The sequence below is a fragment of the Lissotriton vulgaris genome, chromosome 5 (assembly GCF_964263255.1).
Source record: "Lissotriton vulgaris chromosome 5, aLisVul1.2, whole genome shotgun sequence".
Classification (NCBI taxonomy): Eukaryota; Metazoa; Chordata; class Amphibia; order Caudata; family Salamandridae; genus Lissotriton; species Lissotriton vulgaris.
The window spans coordinates 417,870,465-417,883,259 of NC_141693.1; the positions used below are offsets into that span (position 1 = coordinate 417,870,465).

A 12,795-nucleotide genomic window follows, 5' to 3' on the forward strand; every position below is an offset into this window, starting at 1 on the left:
TGAGGTGCCTGCCACGTGGTGCAGAGATGAACGGCACCTCAGCTCTTTACAATGAAAGCATGCATTTGGGTTAGAATGCATGTAAAGAATAGAAATTCGACAAACAGCGTTCAGTCACAACCAAATTGCTGGGTTGGGGCCGACTAAAGGAGGTCGTTCGCTCCCAGTTCTCAAATGATGTCGGAAGGACTCAGGTCCATCTGACATCGTAATCGGGCCCTGAGTAACATATGGATCACCATACAAACACAAATGTACCACCATAAACTCATACTTCCAACTCATTAAATACTCACTCAGTGACTGATTCACAAAGGGCCCTACCACTGGTGGCGGAGGCGCCGCAGTTGTGAGGGAGTCTCCGCAATCGGGGCGGAATCCCCGAATTGAGTATGATCAGTGCCAAGATTTGGCCCAGAGGGCCGAGTCTACCCCACGACTGCGTGGCCTCAGCCTCAAGTGGGAACGCCCTTTCTGAATCTGACCCATAAAGTGCAACATATATCTAATGCAGCAACCATCTTGTACTTAATCTTGCATCATGCAGACAGGCCCTGTGTCCAATTCCACACTGCAGTGCATGGCTGACTATATAGAGGGTGTCATTTTAGTTTAGGCAGACCTATTGGCTTGTCAAAAAGTCCCCAATAACTAATTTCAAATTTAGATTTCATAAATTCATACATTGCATTGTTTAATAAAAGTGATTAAATCCGTGGGACCACTGTCTGCTCTTAATTTTTGTTGTTGCATACATTCACAAAGGAGAAGGGGTCCTCTAGGGATTGCTTACCTGTTGTGACTGGCTTACCACATACTAGAAGTAGGTGGTAAACTGCCATTGTTTTGCAATTGAATTTGTGGTCGCAAAACAATCGTACATCTGCCTTCGACTCGCTATTACGAGGGGAAACCTTTGGCACGCCCCTTCCAAATAGCAACTTTCAAACTCTATATTGCGAGTCAGTAATAGGTTACTGACTCGCAAAATAGGGTTTGTACATGCTACAACCCTTTTTTAGCGGTTGCAACAGCCCGATTTTCCGTTAGTGAATGTTAAAAATGGCCATACATCTGGCCCTAAGTACAGAATACACATGGTGGATGTGAGTACTTCACACAGAAATCTCATTGTCGAGGTGAGTACCGATTACGAATCACTCAGGATGAGGCTAGTTCCTGGTGAAAGCAGGCTTGGGCTTGTTAAAGTCTAACTGGCCCCAAGGTCTGAGAAGCATCACATGCCCTCCCCTTGAGTGGGAGCTCAGACATTCAATAAGAGAGGAGTTTGATTTGCAGCTCTGACTCATATTAGGCAAAAGATTTACTCACGTTTCCTGGGATAATTAACACAAGTCAGCCATTACAGAAGCAGCGGGCTCGATTTTAATGACCACAAGACAGTGGGGGCCGTCAAACCATTTCAGCTAGAGAGAGTGGCCAGAGGGCATTTAACTGATGAGCTACAAGGGCACATACACCTCTGTTAGAGCCAGCCCCTTCTTGTTGTGTACTGTGTGAGTCTTTTGGGAGGGGGGCGTTGAAGTTCACAACATTGAGGTCAACATTTCAATCGGTAAAAATACTGAATCCACTATGTGATCGAGTGAGGTAAGAAGATGTGGAGTTAAGAACAGGAAAACTATACTGTATATTTATACATCTCTTGACATTATAGTGATAGTCAATGTTGAGGATGTAATATTTTTGCAGGCTAATTTTACGACAGTGATATTGTGACATACATTTTTTGTGAGTGTGTTTCTCTGCGTCTGTGCATGTATGTAGGTATGGGTGAAAAAAGTGTAAGATACCACTGCCATCTTATTTGCATTGGTTTGTACTGAAAAGTGATGCAAAGCAGCGCGAAACGTGGCTTTGTATTACTTAGGTTACGGGAGAGTTACATAGGTGGTACATGGGCGTTCCCATGCAAATACCCATGCTTTTTGACGTTAAACCCGATTCACTAACAGTAGTGGACACAGTTTAGTGCCGAAAATAAACACTGCTGAAATGCAGGCATTAAGCGGAGAAATGTTTACATTTCTCCGTGCCTTTCTAAATTTGCCTGCATGCTGTACTGTGCAGCACACATACAAAGTAGGAAGTTCTTTTGGACATGTCTGTGCATAGTATTTTGTACAAAAAGGGTATCCTTCCTTTAAAAAACCTGTGCTAGACTCAGGCACGCACCCTAGCGCCTTGGCGCTAAAATGTGTGCCTGGTGCACGCCAGCTGAAATCAGTGCGGGCGATAGGGAGAGGGGAGGAGAGACAGCGACTTCTCTTTGAACATGGCGCTCTCCTGCTCCTTCCCTGTCACGCAAGGCAGCACAGCCACTTAGGAGGCTGCACTGCATTGTGTGACAGTGTTTAGAATCTGGGCCTAAGTGTGTACTACCTTCTCCGGGCTCCAGAATAAAAAATGTCTTTCTACAGAATAGTCTTGCAGGGGGGTGCTAATTAATTATTCAGACATCTGGGGCTCTTGTTTGAGTCTTTACTATCCTTTGCCAACATGACGAGCAAGGGAGTCTTTTCTGACAAGGTCATGCTTAAAAAAGTGATCCCATTGCTGTGCGCAGATCACTATATATATTCCTGAGATATTGCAGCAACATTTATGCAGACATACACAAGAAACACATCCTTGAACTACAGAGAATCTAAAACCAGGCAGCCATTGTTAGTCTGAGAATTAATGGAATTGACCGGATGGGTTCCGCACTGAAGATGACACACACGGGCCTACTCACAAATTTTACTTTGGAGTAAGATTAGTAGTACCACAACAGTACTACTCACATACCACAAAATGATAATCCCTAACCTAAACGCCTCTCCTCTCTTCTATGTGTGGAGACCCTTGCCACTGAGACAGAGATCTCCCACAAGTACACCTATAAATAATAGTAATATATTAATAGTAAATGTATTAGGGATGGGGGAGTAGCTGGAAAATGGGAATACTTACTACTAAATGGGAGTAGTTTAGAGAGGGCTAAGGAGGGATTGAGCAAGGGCTAAAGATTGGTCTCAGGGAGGGACATGCACACATCCACAAAAGAGTGAGAACAATGCTATTCACAAACTGTATTTCTTTAATTACTAAAACCAAAAAGACTCAAAATAGTAGTACATGTACTCCAGCTCAGACCAGGAGTAACCACATATGGCCAACCACTGCTACTGCAACACCCTCCATAGAAAATAATAGATGCAGGAACTTAAAATAGGACCTTAAAGTAAATAATGTTAAAATCATCTAACTTAGTTTAACTTTTTAATCATATATATTTAATTTAGTCTGTAACAAAGTTTATATAAAACATAAAAATCATTTATTCATAAAATATTTAGATAACGTGCTTAAATTAAATAACATTTTTATATACACACACATATATATATATATATATATATATATATATATATATATATATGTGTGTATATATATATATATATATGTGATCAAGGCAGTGGATACTGCTGAAACGCGTAATGGCGGACATGCTGAGCAACAACAAGCTTAAATAAAATTCACTTGTTTGGCACCAAGAAAGGGTTCCTCTTTTCGTCTTCCCAGTGCGGTGAAATTTGGTGGAACTGGGATTGTTTGGCGAAATTTTCTCCCATATATATATATATATACATATATATATATATGTATATATATATATATACATATATATATATATATATATATATATATATATACATATATATATATATATATATATACATATATATATATATATATATATATATATATATATATATAATACAACATAAATAAATATAAACATTTTAGTTTAGGTGGGAATTTTTATAAAACATTACAAATATTTTGAAATTGTAATTGGTTCAATGTTATATTTACAATAAATATATAAAGTTAATTTAAATTAAGATGATCTATAAACATTTAATATACATTTTTACTTTTCTCTATATTTTACCATAGAATGATTTTGTCTCTGTGTCGGAGACCTCCACCTACGTGTGAAAAGTTACTAGTAGCAACTCTGCACTTGGAAATTTGGCTTTGTCCCCTAGGTTGAAACATGTAAGTCTACACTGCACAGTAACTTTACCCTCATAAATGGTGAACAGTCAAAAGTTGAAAAAATTACTACAAAGTGTAAGAGTACATTAAGGTGTAGATTTGCTCATGTGTAACTTTACCTTTGTGAATAGGCCCCATGTAGTCTAGAGCATATTAATGTGAATTATACCAAAGTTTATTGGGGCAAAAAGGTCTGGCTCATGCAGAGAGCTAGGCTCTCCTTACACCCCATTCAGGAATTGTCTGTTAATCCACTTCAGCTACATGAAGCCGCTCATAATCAATTGGGTCTAACACTGGTGTATATGATGCAAATTACAATTCCTTTGTAATGCTCAAGCCTAGACGGAAATCAGAGCAAAACGTTGCAGTGTTCAAAGAAGATCAAACGTTCTCACTGTTTAGAAAAGACTTTGGTCATATAACTGTCTGATAGCAGAGACAGCTCCTCTAACAAGATTCTTATCCAATTTACAGGACTATCTCTATGCCTGCGGAGGTGCTGCACCACCCCACTTCGGCCTTCTTTTCAGAATTTCCACCATCAAGCGGAACCTGTCCATGAAGTCAATGAGAAGACTCTCTTCCATGGGCCTCAAGAGAATCCTAATCTCGCATACCAGTATCATTGGCCACTCTTCCTGAAATCAGAGGCGCTGAAGTGCACTTGCTGCTGAACTAGGGGCACTATTTATCAATCTGAAATTATTATGAGACAACACATAAGTACTCACAAGTCTCCAGAGCCCTCATTACAAGTGGCCCAGAGTGGGGTAATACCACTCCAGAGTTTTCTGACTAGCCAGGTGTTTCTGGTCATGCATACGGGGGCCAAACAAACCAGACCAGGTTACCCCAGGACCATAAACACGAGACTGGACCTAGATGAGGAGATGGAGGGGGCTATGGACAGCCACTACAAGCACCCCCGCTCACTCTTCCACTGCACTATAGAGAAAGCTGGAAATGCTACCCCAGTCCTTCCTTCACCTGCTTTGGCCTACCCAAGGCCCCCCACCAGCAACTTCTCCTGCCAAAAGAGAGCTCTGCATCTATTTACCACTACCTTCATGCAGCATTAAATGAATACAGATCTATTTTACCATGGAATAAAAAACATATGTGACTATCAACCCGGTTTTCCTGAGTACACATGTTATTTCTCATTCTGGTGGAGATAACTTGAAATCCCCAGATTTTGGCCTGGAGATGCTGTCTGAGGTCAGAGATTCAGCCCTCTGCTATCCCCGCACCTAAACTGTGGGAACACCTAATAAGGGCTATACATGAATAAAGATTAAAAAGTAAAAATGATCATTTGTGGCAGACAGGTTAGAACCTCTCTTGCCAAATGTTCAGTTTTTGCTCTCTCTGTCCCCTTAGAAAGTTACTCACATTAATCAATACTGCAAGTGTTATTGGAGGCATCACAAAAATCCTTTATAATAGTCAATTGAGAAAGGAAGTGACCTTGTGGCCTGGATCTGGACGAGGTGTTTTGGAGCTTCACACACTTGGACTGCCTGCTCGATGCACATGTCCTGGGTGCAAAGCCCACAGATGGACAAAATCCGATCCCCGGGCAGCAGACTGCCTTCCAGGCTTGCCGGAGAGTCAGGCACCACTTCTTCCACATAGATACCCTCTGGCAGCAGTCTTTCAGAGCCTTGTGTCAACTTTAATCCTAGCGGAAAAAAAAGAAATGCTGATGACCAGGGGTAGGGTATCTCACACAAATACACAAAAGCAAACCTTAATGTCAAGAGCAAGGCAGAGTGAACCACCAGGCCACCTTGAAATTGTGGAGCAGGTAAGAGTATGACCAAACACTCTAACACAAAACAGAAGCAAGAGCGTACTCCCAACAGTCAATTATTATTCAAGAAGAAAGGGTGTATGTACCCTCTACCATTTAATACTAAAGAGTGGGAGATATAGTGCTACTCATCCTCCACTTAGGGGCCAATTACGATGTCGTTAGGAAACGATTTCCACCGAATCGGTTCTGGAATACTTTCCTAATGACTCGGCTCGGGGGACTGAGTGATTTGGATGCATCCGGATACAATATTGTCAGACTCCGATTGACTTTAATGGGAGCCTGTGTACCGAACGTAAACATTGTAAATTGTAAAGTCTTGTAAAGCGCACTGCTACCCGGAGGCCTCGTAGCGCTATAGACCGCTGGGGAACCCGTCCTGGCTTTCCCTGTGAGATAGTCCCTCCTGGGGGTCTCCAAGGTGAAACCAGGCATCCCCGGCGTTTGTGTGGGGCCGTTGTGGAGATGAGGCAAGCTAATGCCCAGAGTTGCCGAGTGTGCTCCCTGGTCGGAGTAGGCACCGATTCGAGAATTATCAGTCCGCTGATCCTGGTCCAAGACCCTGCCGCTCCTGGTCCAAGACCCTGCCGCGTCGGGAATCGAACCCTGGTCCCGGGCCGTTCTCCGCACTCGGGTCTGCCGCCTCTAACCAGTGAGCCACACCGCTCCACGGTGGCTCCCATTGACAAAATAGGTGGTTGAGGAAAGTCGTGCTCCCTGTGGCTGGCACCCCAAGGAGCCTACCACACTGTGCATGCATGGGAAGGGGAGACCCATGGGTACCCCCACATTTCCGATTCGGAGGGCCCCACAGTCCGATTCCCACAGCCGTGTCATCTCGGCCAAACCGATTCAGAACGGCAGTCTCGTTCGGAAACCAACTCCATTGGGCTGTAGAATTCGGCTTCGAACAACTCGGCTGCCTGAATCCCGTTCGGAACCGATTCTGACAGCCGGACGGCTCCCTTTCATCATACTTGGTCATCTGGAAAGGTGACCGAATCAGTCAGAAACAAGGCTTCCGAATCGGATTCGACCAAATCGAATGGCGTTCGGAGCTTTTTCTAACAACATCTAAATTGGCCCCTTAGTCGTAAAATGGTGCATGCACATTTGTATTTACTTTAAAAGAATATCCCAGATCTCAAAAATGAGAGTCACATCTGTTATAATTTATTCTTTAATGTAGGAGTTCTCTATCCATTTTTTAAGCGACCAGTACCAGGCTTTCAGACTTCCTCTCTCTTCTCTCTCTCTCTCTCTCTCTCTCGATCCCAAACTAATCCATCCCATTTTACCATCATTTTCTTCGAACAATGAGGTAAATGTTAATACTCAGATTTTGAGGATAAAATGGACCCTCCTTGTTAATATTGATGGCCATCCACATCCTACAGCATACCAGCCTACAGCATAGATGAGTACATGATCCTTTAGATTCCCTTCCCAGTCTCTGATGCTAACCTCAATACATCAGGGCCAGACTGGCCATACCGGTCACTGGGCAATCCCTTGGTGCGCCCCACGGGTGGGGGCCGGTTTTGGGCCCCTGGGGGCCGGTTTTGTTACAGGGCTGTTTTTGCAGCATAGCTGCAAAATCGGCCCTGTACCAAAATTGTCCGAAAACTGGCCCTGGCAAAAAGCTCGGCGGCACCTCCAACCCCACCCGAGTGGGGAGGGGCGCCGGCCGAGCACTTGGCCTGGGCCGGTTGTGGTTCACTGTCCGGCCCTGAAGATCATTCCTGGACTACTGGATGTTCTGTAATTACATACTATTAACTGATTGTGTGCTACATAGTGGCAAAATAATAGCAAAACCCACGCCTGTCAAATGTTTATTTAACTGTATTACATCTACAATATCTGCGAGTAGTGGTATTGTGAGAAATCTGGTTTGGGAGTCCCAGGGACTTGAAAGTTACTAAGCCTAATTGTGTCAATGGGGTCTTTCTCCAATGGTGTATCACGAACCATTGAAAGGGGGCCAGGTACCCCTTTTGGCACTTGGCTCTCAGTGTAACAAGGCAGAGCAATGCACAGCTGATTCAAGGATTTGCTGTGGGCTAGAAACTCAAAACTCTGCAATGCACAACATAACGCTCTATAATCTTTGCCCAGTCGGAGTTTTTCTTTAAAATAGACACATATGATAAAGAACACAAATAATAGATAGCCATAAAATTACAAATATTTACCAGTTCTGAACTGGAATTGAAAATAGGTGCCCATCTTCAATGGGCCTTGCAGAACAACAAGGGCGGAAATAACATACTCTAAGTAAAAGTGAAATGTGGCACACAACACCCTACATCTAACTTCTTCTCATTTTCTGCAAGAAACCACATGACAACTTGTACACCATCAGGTATAACCATAAACAAGCATTTGCAATGCAATAGGTCTCGCATTAGGAAAGTTTGAGCTATTGGTATTGTAAATGACAAATTTTTTATTTATGTGTTGGTTTTGAAAATAGCGAAATTAATAGCTTCGTCATTTACAATTCCAATGGTTTTAACTATCGCAAACGTGACACCTATAGCATTTGCAATGCAATATGTGTTGTATTTACGTGACTTAGATGTATTGATATTACAAATAATGGCTTTTATTTTTTTTTAAATAATTAATACTTAAATAAAAGTTATTGTAATTTATGGCAATAGCTTAAACTTTTGTAAATACTTGTTGTGAAGCTAATGTTCAGTGTATTTTATTGTGATGGAAATCCAAGTACAGAAGGGAAATATTAACATCTTTTTTGTGACATTTGTAATAAAGCTTGAAACATGAGCGCTAAAGGCAAATGTCAAAGGGTAAGCCACCTTTGAAACACAAATGGTGACACATATAAGAGGGGCTGCGCTTTTGTTGTGTTAGACATGTTGGTGATGGGGACAGAGAGGGGAAAGGATTTGTCAAACCATTTTTCCTGTCTGCATGTAACTCTCGGGTAGCCACACCTCTAGGTTGGGCTGCAAGCTCAACAGACCAAGAGAAGGGACTGCGATCTTGCGAGTGTGAGGAATAAATCACTCTAGGATAGTTAGATGCCACACATTGCTAAATGAATTACACTTGTTCCTTAGATAAAGCCAGACTGCGAGAAGCCACGGCCACCCAGGACTGAGCCAAGGTTTTACAGACAAGCCAGACTGGACAGAAGACAGGGTTGTGAGTTTATTACACGGTGGAGGTTGCCAACTAATAAACCGCAATTCTTCACACCACTTCTCTCCCTTCTAGTTACCCCTTACTCCTCACAGGGGCTCCAGAGGCGTGGGTCAGTCTAACTTCTGAAGCTCAGCTGAAAAGGGACTTGGTGGATAAGGGAGAGAAAATGTGTGAAGGCTTCAGAATTTCCGAATAAATGCATTTCCTCACCAACGTTTGAAAGTATTTTCCAAGTCTCTTCACTAGGCACAGGGCTTCTAATGTGCGCTCGGGTGTTAGGGCACTTATGTCTGTTCTGTTGGAATGGGGGCGAGGGGTGTCAACACTCCCCTAAGATTACTTCATTGATAGTGGCAGATGTTATGCGAAAACGTATTAGGGATTTGAAAAAAAAAAGTTTTAAAAATAGTAATAACACCTTAAACATACGTCTTTTAAACGTTCACATGAATTGCTATTTTCTGTGGATTTGGACCGCAAATGCAGCCATCTGTGCTGCTGGAATTCTCCAGGGCCCCGGGGTGCTTCTTTCCAATTCCTGAGGAAAGTCAGGGCGGCGCAGGAAACGACGAGCAGCGCGTTTTCGCCCATTGTGTCCCGGAGCACGGCGCACTGTTTACTTTGGTACAGCTTCGAGTTCTGACCCATGTGGTTCGACGCGAAGCCACCACTTGCCACATAGCTTGGCTCTTTATATTGAAAAGTCGTTATTGCCACACATATGCTACCTGCTGCTAAGCGCTTCCAGACCTCGCACCGGGTAGTAAGTGCTATTAAGTACAATTTACAATTACATGCGATTCGAACATAAGAAACCAGGAAATAATTGTTTACTGTAACCGGAAGTTCGGCAGCGTGAAGCCAGTCGTGGGGCGGGACTTCTGCCTTCTGCGTGAAGCCCACATCCACGGAGTGCCAGAGAGCAGCATTGGTGATGCGGGCGGGGCTCCCATGCCTAAGGTAGAGCCCCGCGGTGGCTGCCGAAGTCAGGATTGGTGGCGATGTGGTGAGTGGGGCTTACTTGTAAGGGGGGTGGGGATGTGTGTCTGTGTGTGTGTGTGTGCAGGGGGGTAGGGGCTGCAGCGGATGTATGCGTGCGTGTCTGTGTGTGTGCGTGTCTGTATGTGTGTGTGTGTGTGTGCAGCGGGGGGTGGGGGGCGGCAGCGTGTGTATGTGTGTGCGCGCCTGTGTGTGTGTGTGTGCAGGGGGTGTGGGCTGGCGGTGTGTGTGTGTGTGTGTGCGCCGTGTTTGCATGCAAGCCAAGCGAAAGCAGGGGCTGTGTGCGCGTCTGACTTGTGTCTTCATTCCCAGAAACGGCTGACAATAGGCTCCGAGCAGACAGCAATCAATGCTTCGCATTGAATGCAGGTCGAGCTCGACCTAAAAAGCAAAGGCCCGTATTTGGCTAGGGAAAAAAGACATAAGACATTTCACTACTCAAAAATCATTCTTCAGGGTATTCATGATTAAATAGAAAAAGCCGAAAGCTTGTAGCGCTAAACCAGAGTTACACGATATAAAAAGCAAGATCTGCAGCCTTTAGCAATCATTGTTGACTTTGTTTATTTTGTTCTGAGATTGCCTAGTAGCCACTCCAGACCCATTAGACAAGGGGCTGGCTGCGCATGGCGTTTCAACCACTGGACACCCACATTTACCCTCCTGGGAGCCTTAGAGGTTGGAAAGAACTAAACATTCATCCTCCACTGTCCAGGGGAATCTCTTAACATGTAGCAGACTCCGTTAAATTACCTCCATAATAGGGATAGTATTGTGGAGGAAATTCATCCAGTGGATTCTACTTCACATTTAGAGTTTTCTCCAGTATCCTAAGGATTTTCAGTACCCTCCAAACTCTAAATGAGATTTTTAATGTCACTACGTTCCTCCTGCACTGCGGTATGGCCCGACACACTGCTGCCACGCTGATGTCCAATACAGTAGTGTTGTCATGTGAATGTGTGGTTCCTTTTGGGAAACTGATTTCAAGTAGGCAAACTACTTTCTCCTTGCACCGAGTCTTGCAGGGTGTACCACCACCAGCGGCGGCCAGCATGGATCGGAGGTAGGGGGGTGAGAGCAAGGGAGGCAGGGAGAGGATGCGGCGGAAGTGAGGAGCAAAAAATGAAATAAAAAACGCACGTTCTCGTCGCTTGCTCGCCGCGTCCTCCTCCATAGTCCTCCCTCGCTGACCTGAACAATAGGAAGCACAGCCAGGCTCCCAGTCAGCCAATCACAGCGCTGCCTTAGCAGGGTTGTGATTGGTCTGAGTGCCATGTTTCAGTGCTCAGGCACTGACTGGGAGCCTGGGCATGTTTTTCATGCAGGCCATAATGCAACCTGCATGGAGAACACGCAAAGTGTGCAAGGCTGTTTTGGGTGGACCCGGGAGAGCCGGCCAAGCAGTCATTGCCCACTTAGGAGGGTGCTACCACTCCTACCCTGCCCCCACCCCCTCACGCAAAGTTGTGAAAGTAGGAGAAGATAAAAATGATAATAACTTGGTTATTATCATTTTATCTTCTCAGTGGGCAGTGGTGCGAAGCTCCTCTGCATTAGCGGAGGAGCTGCCACTGACTACCACTCCTGTAGAACCAGGGGCTTTCTCTTCTTTCGGTTTTTAGTGACCTTTTCAGGCCAATTCAGGCATTTGAACTTTACTTGGGGCTGCTCCTGCCTACTGGGCCAACTCACCTAGCTGCCCGACATTCACTCTTCCATGTCAGTTGCAGAAGACTGTTTCTTTCACCCTCTACCCACAAGCCTACTCTCTCTTACTGTGCTGACCTATTCCTTTTATGCAGTTTCGCACTGGATCGGTGTTGGTGAGAGCATTCCAACTAGCCACAGGTTGCAAGCCATAGCGAGGAGGGTCTTAATCACCAGAACCTCTCCTACCCACCCAAGACTCCTTAGTCCTTGGGTGTGAGCACCCTTGGTGACCAGCCTCTCAAGGCTGCAGAGAAGTGCCAATGTTGAACACAAGCCAGAAATAAAAATGAAGCTGTGTCAGGCCTCACCACAATAAATAACAGTGCGGTATGCAACTTTCTGCTGCTGGTCAATTCTCCAGTCAGTTGTACCGAGAGACAGTTGCCTCAAGATCCCAAAGATTTAATGTGGAATTTCTGTAGCCTTGTGACAGACTCTAGCACTATAGCTTTCTCTTCATTAGTAGCAGCTTGTTGTAGGGACCTGGATGCGCTCTTCCACCAAGCCCCAGAATTCTTTTGACTTGTACCATTACTCATCAGCACCACCAAGGTTTATGTTGTAATCTCCCTCTTTCTCCTACCCTTGGTACAATCCTCTCCCCTCCTCCCTCCTTCCCCTTGGAATGTTCCTTGTGAGTTCTCCTTAGAACGTTAGGAAGCTTGTGAGTTCCGAGAGTTGGATGACAGAATAAAGATGTTCTACTTACCCTGCCTGAGTAAGTTTCTTCTTTACAACAGTTTACCAGTAAATGCTTGAATAAAAAGATGTTAATAAAACCTCACCTTTTGGTCCTCACCAGCAACTAAAGTCCAGTGCCACCTGCAGGGTGATCATGTGCTGAAAACGTCAGCAGTGCCTGCTTTCCAACAAGTGTCTTTGACTTTGTCTGGCAGGGCATGAGGGAGCTTTTGTCACCACCACCCCTATAGAGTGCAGAGAATAATCAAGGGGTGTGTACACCCCAAGGTCCGGGTAGGGGTTCATCCAGTCCTGCCTGTGTTTTTGCGGGCCCCTAGTTA

At 44.6% G+C, this 12,795-nt stretch overlaps 1 protein-coding gene across 1 annotated transcript in view; it reads right to left on the bottom strand.

Moving 5' to 3' along the window:
• Positions 1–12,795, bottom strand: part of FRMPD2 (FERM and PDZ domain containing 2) — a 603,077-nt gene that overhangs the window by 171,232 nt on the left and 419,050 nt on the right. Inside the window, exon 31 of the mRNA XM_086921788.1 lies at positions 5,539–5,752. Within this exon, the coding sequence (XP_086777914.1) occupies positions 5,539–5,752 (214 nt within the window). The remainder of the gene's footprint in view (positions 1–5,538; positions 5,753–12,795) is intronic.